The sequence below is a fragment of the Lytechinus variegatus genome, chromosome 2 (genome assembly GCF_018143015.1).
Source record: "Lytechinus variegatus isolate NC3 chromosome 2, Lvar_3.0, whole genome shotgun sequence".
Lineage (NCBI taxonomy): Eukaryota > Metazoa > Echinodermata > Echinoidea > Temnopleuroida > Toxopneustidae > Lytechinus > Lytechinus variegatus.
In genome coordinates this window covers 65,194,535-65,206,979 of record NC_054741.1, presented here as the reverse complement: position 1 = coordinate 65,206,979, position 12,445 = coordinate 65,194,535, and the positions used below count along the sequence as shown (strand labels likewise).

The following is a 12,445-nucleotide window of genomic DNA, read 5'->3' as shown; positions in this document are numbered from 1 at the left end:
GACGCGGGCAAAAAATTTTGCGCGGCAGATTTATCGCGAAAAATGTCGAGGGGGGGGCTGAATCAGCCCCCCCCCCAGTCTTTTTAGGGTTAAAGGTACACACAGATTTAATTTTTATTGTAATCAAGTTTGGCTATAAACAAGATAGAAATAAATTTCTTTAGACCTACTAGTGAAAGAAATAAGCATTTTTTCAAATATATGATTTGAATGTAAGTTGCTTGGAAAAAAAATGGAGAAGTAGGACACATGGTTTTATTAAATGCCTGCATGTTTTGCTTCTTTTTTTTCCCAGAGATACTCTTACTATATGTGGGATCAACAGTTTTACCAGTATATTTGCTTCTTGTGTGATCTTCTGTGCTTTGGGTTATATTTCCAAGATTCAAGGAGCTAACATTGATGATGTGGTGGTATCAGGTGGGTCAAATTCTAGCACATTCTTCTGAAAATTATTTTATCTTTTAATCTTCGTTTTAATCCTTTATTCACAACAGATTTTAAGGTGTACCTGTGATTGGTCGAAGATTTTCCATTAACCAGCACGCAAGTCAAATGTTTCTGATCACTATGACAAATAAAATGAAATAAGATTAGAAATTGAATAATTTTTAGTATAGTGGTCAGGATTTCATTAATAGAGGAGGGTTGCAAAGGAAGTTTATTGGTTTTCAGCTATTTTGACAAGGAAAAAAATGTGCTCACTCTCCAATATCTGATATGCAATTAAAGAATTTTCATCAATTACTTCTTAGAAAATTGTGTATCACAATTTAGAATTCACAATGTAGGGATGCCTTTTTCCCATTTTTTTCAGGCTAAAGGCCCATTTCATTTGGGCTATAGAAAACATATTTCATCTGTTAAAAAATATGCTATTTGTTAATGATTATCAGCATTCATATATGATGGTGATAATGTTTTTAATTTTCAAATAAATTAGCAGCCAGAAAAGCTGAATTGTAGAATTTACTACACATGAATGATACATATGAATTAATAAATAACCACATTATTTGGCAATGCTTTCTGTTTGTTTGCAGGTCCCGGTCTAGTATTTGTCACCTACCCAGTTGTATTCAACACCATGCCTGCACCTCAGTTGTGGGCTGTACTCTTTTTCCTCATGTTAGTCTGTCTTGGAATAGATAGCCAGGTAAAAAGAAAATCAAAAGTATTAGTAGTAGCAGCAGTAGTACTTGAGTAGTAGATGAAGCAGCAAGAGTAGTAGAGTGGTGGTAGAGTAGAAGTAGTATTATTATTAGTAGTAGTAGTAGTAGTAGTAGTAGGAGTAGGAGTAGCAGTAGTAGTAGTAGTAGTAGTAGTAGTAGTAGTAGTAGTAGTAGTAGTAGTAGTAGTAGTAGTAGTAGTAGTAGTAGTAGTAGTAGTAGTAGTAGTAGTAGTAGTAGTAGTAGTAGTAGTAGTAGTAGTAGTAGTAGTAGTAGTAGTAGTAGTAGTAGTAGTAGTAGTAGTAGTAGTAGTAGTAGTAGTAGTAGTAGTAGTAGTAGTAGTAGTAGTAGTAGTAGTAGTAGTAGTAGTAGTAGTAGTAGTAGTAGTAGTAGTAGTAGTAGTAGTAGTAGTAGTAGTAGTAGTAGTAGTAGTAGTAGTAGTAGTAGTAGTAGTAGTAGTAGTAGTAGTAGTAGTAGTAGTAGTAGTAGTAGTAGTAGTAGTAGTAGTAGTAGTAGTAGTAGTAGTAGTAGTAGTAGTAGTAGTAGTAGTAGTAGTAGTCGCCGTCGTAGTAGTAGTAGTAGTCGCAGTCGTAGTAGTAGTAGTAGCAGTAACAGCAGCAGCAGTGGTGGTCATCAGTCACTTGTGATACACTATTTATTTTAAAGTTGATAACAAAACAACAAAAAACATACATGTATCCTAAAGATAGAGCAATTTATCTACTGTCAATGAAAACCCTTTATGAAACCTTATCTTGTGTTTTTTTTATTTTACCCAGTTTGCCATGGTCGAAGTGGTTGTTGCTACCTTCAGTGAAGGTTTTCCTAAACTGCGTCAGTTCTACTTCAATCGAAAAGAGATCCTGGTCCTCTATATATGTGTTATCTCCTTTCTCCTTGGTCTTCCTAACATCACCAGGGTGAGTATAATACTTTTTTTTTATTTACAGACTTTTATGTCGAACCTCGTAAAATCATTATATAGATTATATTTTGAATAGAGATTTATTTGCAGATCTTGATATAGGTCGTATCTGGAAACATATTTTATACGTAGATCCTTGTACAGAACCATAACAGATCATTATACCAATCGTATCTTGAATAAAGATTTAATATGCAGATGCTTATGTAAATCATATGTCAAATCTATATTTTATATGTAGATCTTATGTATAGAGTCATATATGATTTCTAAAGTATTGATGTTCAATAAGATTCTGATGACATACTACCATTGCCATGTACATGTCATAAGTTCCAGTCTCTTAATTTCCATCCTTATCACCATTATTAAATTATCAATATCATTATCATAATCATCCCCATTATCATCGTCAACATCATCAGTCTCATCATTACCCCCAACATCATCACCATCATTGTCCGCATCATAGTCACCAACGCCATCACTACCTTTGTCATCTCTATCAGTAGTTATAACATCTTTTTATCACCATAATCATCATTATCATCATCAGATAAGTATGATTCATACCGTGGACGTAAATACATGTCCTTTTTATTTTATTTTCATACAGGGAGGAATGTACTTCTTCCAGATCATGGATTGGTATACTGCTGTTATCTCTCTCTTCTTTGTTGCCATAGCTGAGGCTATAGCTGTATGCTGGGTTTATGGTAATTAATCTCTTCTACATATCATAAAGATAATGGTGTTTAATTTGCACATTAAAAATTATTTGAAATTGTGACCTTAAAAAAAAAAGGTTGAAAATCTAGTCGATAATCAATTAAGGATAATTGATATACAATACTTTTTAATTCAATCTCGCAAAGGAAGTGATACCTCTGTCACATTTCCCTTGCGGCCTGCTGTACGGCCATTCAAAAACAGCAGTTTGAACATTCTTTTGTACTAGTCACATGGGTGATTTGAATAAAATTAGATAAAAATGGCTGTTTTGGACTCACCGTACGGTGGCCGTAGAGAAAATGTGACTGAGGTATGTCATATATGCCTGTCCTGTATTTTTCAAGGAATAGATTTCAGAGATGTCATTTTACAAACAGTGCGAATACATTGTGAAGCTCAGAACTGATCTCAAAATGAATTTAACACTGTCTTACCACCATTATGATAATGCAGTACTTAAGATGATTGCCTGCAACGTGCTTGTAGGAATCCAGTTGAAAGATGAATTAAAGAGAAATAAGAAAACTGCTTGTCTGTGTTATTTTCTCTAGGTGGGAATCGGCTGGCAAAGAATATTGAGGCCATGACAGGATCTTATCCAAACATATACTTCAGAGCCTGTTGGTTGGTCATCTCGCCAGTTCTTATTCTTGTAAGTTATCATTCTATATTGTGACATTTTAGCAATCACTTTGCAGGCGCTGTCTTTAACGCAGAGAAATCTCTTTTCAAAAGCTCTTCGTAACAAAGCAGCCTTTGTCAAAATTTGATTAATCAAAACAGCTGTGTCAAAACAACATAGTTGCAATTTTTGTCTTGTCCAAATTTTAAGACGACGTGCTGTCCCAGTCCACCAACTCTCGACAATGACCTCTAATCTGTCCATTGTGATTTGACGGGCGTTTTCAACAGATTCTGAAGGTTGCGGAAAGCGTCTGCGAAGTGTTTGCTTATTTTACGCTATTGATGAGGACGATATTCTGATTGAGGGGAAAGGATTATCATGATGGTGGTGGTTGAGGTGGTCATGGTAGTGGTAGTGATTTTAGTGATGATGATGATGATGATGGTGCTGATGATAATGATGATGATGGTGCTGATGATGATGATGATGATAGTGCTAATGATGATGCTGATGATAATGATGATGATGGTGCTGATGATGATGATGATGGTGATGGTAATGATGAGGGTAATGATGATGGTAATAATGATAAAGGTAGTAATGTTGGTGTTTAACACCATGGAATTTGTTATGTTGTTATATAGTGGATACGACAGCGGTGATGATGAGGATGTTAACATCTGTGTTCATGATGGCCATACTGATGATTGTTGTGTTGTCTGTTGGTGGTTAAGAATTGAGATACTGTTAGTTTTGATAGTGGTGATTGGTTTAGTCCTTGTTAGAATTTTAAGCGATGCTGAACGGTAACAAACTGACGATGAATTCGATTTTGATGATTCAATATGGAGCATGATTTTCAGACATGATTATGGTATTGTTGGCATCAACCATTGTGACAGAGCTCTCTGCTCTAGCAACAGCCATTATGAAAAGAACAATGCAACCATTTTGACCACTTATATGCTTTGTATCCAGGCCATTCTCATCTTCACAATTGTGGACTATGAACCTGTGACGTATGGTAAATACATCTACCCCGCCTGGTGCCAAGGCCTCGGCTGGTGTGTGGCTCTCTTGTCCATCATGTGTATGCCCGTTGGAGCCATACATACATTGGCTACTTCCAAGGGATCTATGAAAGACGTAAGTGTGCACTGCATGTTATGCAGTCCCAATAAAAGCTGTTTTCACTTGATCTATTCATCCTCGCTGTTTCTAAATAAGCTATTAAATGAAAATATGTCATTGTTACTCAAAAGTATGAATTTGTATTATTTCTTCATTACTCGAAAATACGTAATATCTCTTTCTAGGCTCACTGTGTTTAATGGAGAAAGTTCACCTCAGTTTCTCGATATCTTCTCAAGGATAGTAAATGTTAACATTGGTAGCTTTTCGCATCATTTACACCCAGTTTTTCTTTTGATTTCTTTTTTCACCAGCGCCTGCTGAATGGCCTCAAGGCGGACTTTGATGATGAAACTCACATCAAAGAATGCGAAGGATTCGACTATGACATTGAGATGACCTCCAAACCGCCATCGTATGACATGGTTGTTGGTAATGGTAACGTTGCCTAGATATAGGGAAAGTGCTTTTACATTGTCTGGCCTGTATTCCAGTCTATATTCACTTAAACCATATTCTAAGTCTGTAGTAATATTATGGGTAGCCAAAGGTGTTCACACTGTTAATTTCATATGGATACTTAGCTCTTTTTTCATAGGTTATTGGTAAAAAATGTATTGTATTTATCATTTTCACACATTTCTTTAAAGATAAATACCAGTTGTGCTTTGAGTTTGAACAGGATCCAATGAAATTTCAACCAAAGTGTTTGCATGTATTAATGAAAAAGATGTGCCAAATAGCTCTTGAAGAAAATGGGTAATTGCTGAGAAATGAGCAAAATAAGCACAGAATTCCATCAAATGTCAGGTATTTTATTAAGCAATATTAATACATTGTCCCACATATGCTTTTTGCGTGTTAGTGAACATCAGAATTATCTATTTTTAGGCTAAAATTTCATGATTATACAAAGATAAGTTTACATTAATGTACCAGATCTAGATGTAGGATAATATTTTGACAATCAACTTTGATTTAAAAGACTTTCTCTTGAAATAATTTTTGCTGCAACTTATGTACTCATAGAACCAAGTGTAAAATTGACCATCTACTCTTATGGGCTTGTGGTCTATTTTGGCAAATCATAGTTTCAAATCACAGATTTAGGCTATAGTTTAACTTAAATCTGAATGAATTCAGTTTGAGGAGGCGCGGTAGCTCAGTCGGTAGAGCAGGGGATTCGTATTCCGGTGACCCGGGTTACATTCCCACTTGGTGCGCTAGTGCCCTTTGGTAAGGCATTAATCCTCAGTACCAGATCCTTCGGAGAGGACCTTAAGTCGTCGGTCCTCTGGTTGCTTGCTTACAAGCATTCATGCTTTCTTAGCAGTCAAGTAAAAATCACCACCAAATCTGAGTTCAGAATATGGGCCTCCCACTCAGGGTCACATTGTATAAAGCATGGTCCTGAATGAATTCAGTCATCATTCTTTGCACACTGAATTAATATGGGGCAATGTCCATGTTATTTTCTTTAATTCAAGATTTCCATATTGCACCATTGATACTTATGATTACTATATAGATGCTGTCCAAGAAGTATCACCTTTAATTAGCCTTGCTAATTTGAAGTTAGGGAAGAAAACTAATTATTGAAGGTAGGGGAGGAAACTAATTATTACTATTGTTGATTTTGATTGTACGAATGTGCAACATCAGTGTGCAAAGGGTTATGGTAAGCCAGCAGCGCCATTATTCATAACATCTAGAAGATTTATGCACTGTCCCATTGTGGGTACCACATATGAAGATGACATTTTAGTATCTTGTCATTGAATCCACAATGGATGATTATTAATAATATCACATCTGTCTCTTATAATGTTTTTCAAAATTGAGATTTTTTAAAAGCATGGTATTTGAGCCTTGTTGACAAAATGGGAGATGATATATCAATTAGTTTTGCAATACATAGTTGACGATAACTAATCACATAACCTTGGGCCTCTAAATAAATGTAACTAAAATGAGCATACACGATTGGTTACGGTGATATGAAATAGTTGTTTAAAGATTAAAACTTTTTAGTGATGTGCAATGTATAGAATAGTAGATTAAAATAAAAATGTGAAAAAAATATTAAAAAGTTTTTTTATATAACAATAAACAATACTTTAAGATTTTATCACTTGCAAGCCATTTATAAGAGGTAATTCAAGAAAAAATGATAATTTCATTCATTGATTTGTTAATCGGGAAATGATTTATATGCAACAATTTCATATTTTTTCAACAAATTAAAATACTGCGACAATATGATAATACTTATCGAGGGTGCATATCTTTTCATCATTATACCTGTAACATGAATAAATAATAATAATGATAATACACTACATGTAAGACTTGTATCGCACACTTTCCATCTTGATTAGATGCTCAAGGCACTTCAGAGCAGAACAACACCTAAACCAAACTACGTACACATTACATATAATACATGTTTGAACAATAAGTCGATGTCTGTCATAAAGCACTCTTATACAGGTATGGTTTCAGGTTGCCCCTGAAGGTGGTCAGATATTGTTTAATAATGAAACTGCCTTTGTGAGGCTAATGGGTGTTAAACTGTCATTCCAATATGACAGAATAGACACTTGTAATAGACATCTCCAAAAGTTATATAATTTCTTTTCTGACAATGCTTGTGCTGGTCTGTGCTGGAGGGATCCAAAGCAACATGGATGTGCTCTTGTCAAAATTTTTAAAGTATTTTATCATTAAAATAAAGCTCATGTTTTTATCTTACGCCTTCACAGCAGAGAGAAGTAATATTCATATCGTTCAGAAATATGTCTTTCATCCTCAAAATGCGGACGTAATTATGTGATGGAAATGAAAAAAGTGTGAATTGTATTCTTGTGTCGTCATATGACGTCTGAGAGTCTGAAGATCTTTCATTGTGAAATTTTCCCTGATCTTATTTCTATAGCTATTTTTTATAGAGAAGGACATTATTGTATTTTTTTATAAGTCTGCCAGTACAATACAGAAATCATGTATGAAATTCAAATAAGAGTTATAAAACCATGCATTTACCTTTTTATGGATTCGAAACTACCAGTAGAAGTTAACTTAAGGAACAACTGATGAAAAGAAATGAATTTGTGGAAAATAATTAATATACCTTGGGAAAGACAACACTTAATTTTTTTTTATTTTAATTTTTTTTAATTTTATTTTTTTAATATACCTTGGGAAAGACAACACTTAAAGAGTTTCTTTAATTCATTAGAACTATGTACAGTAAGTTTTGGTTGATAATGATACCAATGTTTGTGATAGCAGAGTACCATAATGTTTGGAAGGTTCTCAGAATTCAATTGTCACATTTTAGTCGGCAAGGCAATGATTTTCATTTGCCACTCTCTACCCTTTTGTGAATGGGCCCAAGGTCGATTGTTAATGTTTGAACTACATGTGGTTTTATCAACATTTTGAGCATTTGAGAAATGCAGTAGGAGCATAGAATGGTCCCCAGGGTGTGGAAATGTACACTGAACGTGCCGGTGAGCAAGCAAACATTCGCTATGTATAAAGTGCATCTGGGGTCCGTAACAAAAAGCTTAGCAATGATCATAGATCATATATCTACGATTGATTGCATTGACTACAATGTACAATCAAGTGTATGATTAATTGTTAACCTTTGTGGTATACGGTACCCCAATACATCTTTGATGTATTATCTTATATGCCTAACAAGGCAGAGTGTAATTAGTTTTTGCATGATGAGATAGTTTTAAGAATATTCAGCTTAGAAAGCCAACTGAATTTGTTTTAGCACCCGGCCAACCATGGGTTGTTACTACATAGTCAATGATGGCCATATGTAGTGTTAGACTTTTTCTGTGTAGTCTTTCATGTGTATATTTTTTTTCTTGTTAGGATGTAATATGCACTCTAATTCAGTACAAAAGTTGACTGTGAAGTGAATTTGTAAATGCAATCGATTTTTTTTCTACAAGTGTTCAAGGTTTGTATATTTTCCTGTTGATGTAATCAGAGCAAAAGTTTGATTGTTGATGTAATGATAACAGGGTAAAATGTGATCAGAGTACACTGCACACACACTACATGATCAGATACGAGACCTTAGAGCTGTTTCATTGATAGTTAAAATTTTTAAATCATGGGAAAGTAGCTGAATATGTGTGAAAGTTATTTAGCACAATCTTATTTTTTACTGTGCACAGTGGTAGTAGCAGAAGTAGTAGCAACAGTAGTAGCAGCATGCAGTAGTAGAAGTAGCATACCTCTCGGTCCTAGCTGTGCTGTGCTATTCTGCTTCCAACCAGGAATTTATGAGTGATTGTTATTCACGTTTAAACCCCCCCCCCCCCCCCCCCCCGACTTAGCAAATGACAATAGAATTCTCTCATGTTAAGTGTAATGAAATCAAAAGATTGTTATGCAAATATTTTCAAATATATTTTTTAGTAAAATCGGCTTCAATCTAACCCTACCACATAACTTACACGACATCTTTCCACTTCAGAAATTAATTTTCATGCCAGTAATGGATCTGTGCAAGCACGCTCGCAGCTGCCTTGAGTCTAACTAAAAACTTTAAAACATCCATACTATGATATAGTACTTTGACCAACGTAGTTTTCCATATTTGAATGTTTTAATTACAATGCTACATATTTTTTTCTAAAATTTTGGGTTGCTGTCAGATTGTGTAGTGTGTGGTTGGCTTTAAGTCTCTTTTTCTTTGTCTTATAATATAATGAATGATTTGTATATTTGCCTGTATCAGGCATACAGAGACCGGAGTTCTCAGGTTAATCTTTCTGTAAAGTTATTTGGGATTACAATCAGGGAAATCAATACTATTGTATGGTGTTGTCTGCTCAACAACTTCGTGTTGAGTTTGTGCATGCATTGTATGCTGGTAAGGCTGATCACATGTGATCAAGAAAATGATAATAATCCTTAAGTGCTTATTTACTATGTCCTTATCACCTTACCAATAAGTAGTTACTAAGAGCTGCGATTGATTCGAATATGTCTTGTGTATGGAAAGTTACACCATGATTAGTTTGTCTTTCGCACATCGTCTAACAAAATAATATGTGATGAAGATTTACAGTACAAATCATGTTTCAATGATTTCAAATTACATTGCATTTTGTTCTGGGATGTACATTTACATGTAGCTATAGTGGTGTGAGCCCATCTGACATACTATGCATATAGCCATCATCTTGACTTTAATGGGGCTGATAATGAATTCATGTGGTTCTGAATTGGCCCGTGTTGAAGCAGTTTCAGAAAAATTTGTGCTGTGGATGTTTTTCATCATGCTTCTCCTACATGTATTTAACAAAATATGAGGCAAAGCCTATGCAATAAAACATGTTTATGACATAGTACATATCAAAGTTAACACACTGTCATAAAGAACTAAATAGAGCATTAAGAGTAAAATCCACATCAGTGAGAAATTAAAGGCAGCTTCAAAGTATCAAATATTTTTCGTATTTCAAAGTTTTGGAACCATCAAAAGACATACTTGCATGATTTGAAAGCTATACAAACAATTTCAGAGGCTTTCCAAAGCATATTGAGATAGTGATGAAAGTGTTTATTGTATTGTTTTTCATATTTGATGACAATTTTTGTGCCATTGCAATCGGCTTGGGAAAAGATGGTTTGAAAGCTTCTCCAAGCATGATTTTGTTGATAACAATATTTGCTTGTAATGCCAAAAGGGCTCAACTCATCGAGTTGGTTTTGACAAAATGGAACTCTTCAAGTGATCAGGGCTCTGTAACCCAAAGATTAGCGATCAATCGCTAAATAAACTGACCAATCGAGATCAATATTACACCTACATTTGGCGTAAAATACTGACCAGGACCAATCAGAAGTGTTCTCTCATATTTGCTATTCATCGCTAGGCTTTGTGTTACAGGACCCTGGTAAGTTTTTCATAGAGCATCTTGTGGGTGGTTTGCACAGACACCTTTGCTCTGAGCTAATCAGATGCAAGGATTTCAGTAGCTTATAACAGTTGTCAGTGAATATGGATTGCTCAAACTCTGGGTCATCACACCTATAGAGATGCCAAACTAGTTTTGGGTTTGTGCAAATCAACTTTTGTAAACATAATTTAATCCCCTTGTCTTAGCACTCATTTGCAGGCTTGACATTGTTTGTCAAAATGAAATTAAAGAAACTTAGTGTTAAAAGTGCAAGAAAAATAATGGTTGACTATGTATTTTAGTGCATAGGCCATCCTATTTTTATATTGTTATATGTAAAGAAGTCATATTGAATCTGTAGTAATGTTTTGATCATTAATATAATATTATTACTTGAAAAGAAAGTTACAAATCATGCTATTTATGGATTTTGATAAATCCTGAAATATGACCTGAAATATGATTTAGTAATCATACCATTATGCATGCAATAACCTCACTTGATGGTTGTTGTGTTTATTTCTATATATCATATAACTATATTTTCAAGACACCATGTAATGATGAGCATTATTTCTGTGATCTTGTGGCGTAGTGGTGGTGACTGTAAAGAAAAAATCCCAAATGGAAAAGATGTCACAAAAGAATCGTAACAGTAAAAGACGGCAGGGAATTTGAATAAGACCACACCTTCTAAAACTACATGTATATTTTCCTTTATAAGTTTTCATATGGTTTTTAATCATGTGCAGTGAATTTTGAAAACACATTTCTACAGCCAAAGGTAAACTTGGCTTCAGAATCATTCCTTATCAATTGTTTGGTGTCAGTCAAATGTGATCAACCACTCTTATTGTTAATATTTAGGTATCAGCTCAAGAATTTGGGCACTCAAAGTTCACCAATGGATGAGTCACCATACATGTAGATATAATTTCAGGATTTTTTTTTTGAAATGTAGGTTTCTACCCATTTTGTACTATTATTGTTTTCCATTAAAAATAGACAGTTCAACGTCACCTCTCTGGTTTTTTTTTTCAGATGTGTGATGTGTTCGGATGGAAGGTTTCATGTAAAGAGTTTAATGTTACTCATGAAGCAAGTTATACAATTGAAGAGAGATGCACCCCTTGAATGAATTATGGGAGGATTAGAAAGATGACAAAGAATGAAGGAATGAACAAAGAAATGGAGAGATAGATATAACGCAGGTATCATAGAAAGAAAGAATTGAGACAAGAGGTTGACTTTGGGAAGTTCAAATTTTTTTCAAATAGTATAGAAAGAAGAGAAGAGAAGGAAATTGAATAAGAAAATACGATCAATATCAATGGTAGGTTATATAAGATGAGAAAATGATAAAATGAAATATTAGAACAAAACAGATATTCACAAGCACTAGGAAACGTAATGTAAACATTAAAATTTATATTTGTTGAACAGATAGAGATGTTGTCAATGGAATACTACCATGACTACTTTTCATCTTATTTGTTCAATATCGTGATAAAGATATAGTACAAAAGTAACTCTTTGAAAATACTTTTTTAATTAAACAAAATTGGTAAAAATAGTTTTGGATGAGATCGACTTCTGTATGAAAATCAGATCGATATGGTCAAGTCAAACACGAGCATTGACAAAGGTGGCATGGTCTCTTTTCAGAATGGACTATATCATATACATTATTATATGAGTATATTTTATCAAACTTTTATGGTTGGTATTCTGATAGGTTTAACCCTAGACTAAATAACAAATTTGTCCACTTCACTCCCTATGGAATACTACTCTTCATCTTATTTCTTCAATATTCGTGATAAAGATAGTGTACAAAAAATATTTCAAAAGTGAATCGTATGCTCTTATTATCACGCATTCTTTTCACCTTGCAATACAATTAATTGACAACGTCCTGCTTATTTTGAAG

The 12,445-nt window shown here is 34.2% G+C and overlaps 1 protein-coding gene and 1 long non-coding RNA gene across 3 annotated transcripts in view; one reads left to right on the top strand and one right to left on the bottom strand.

Annotated features, from left to right (window-relative positions):
• Positions 1-5,818, top strand: part of LOC121408669 (sodium- and chloride-dependent GABA transporter ine-like) — a 39,781-nt gene extending 33,963 nt beyond the window's left edge. For both annotated transcript variants that reach the window (XM_041600211.1, XM_041600210.1), the window contains exons 8-14: positions 296-420; positions 1,044-1,156; positions 1,949-2,089; positions 2,711-2,810; positions 3,378-3,478; positions 4,430-4,597; positions 4,897-5,818. In XM_041600211.1, the coding sequence (XP_041456145.1) occupies positions 296-420; positions 1,044-1,156; positions 1,949-2,089; positions 2,711-2,810; positions 3,378-3,478; positions 4,430-4,597; positions 4,897-5,034 (886 nt within the window). In that variant the 3' untranslated portion in view covers positions 5,035-5,818. The remainder of the gene's footprint in view (positions 1-295; positions 421-1,043; positions 1,157-1,948; positions 2,090-2,710; positions 2,811-3,377; positions 3,479-4,429; positions 4,598-4,896) is intronic.
• Positions 5,819-6,047: 229 nt separating this feature from the next.
• LOC121408668 lies at positions 6,048-11,528 on the bottom strand. Its single transcript, XR_005969072.1, has 2 exons — positions 7,779-11,528; positions 6,048-7,712 (listed from the first exon to the last, which is right to left on the bottom strand). It is a non-coding gene; the product is annotated as an uncharacterized LOC121408668 (long non-coding RNA).
• Between the last annotated feature and the right edge of the window lie 917 nt (positions 11,529-12,445).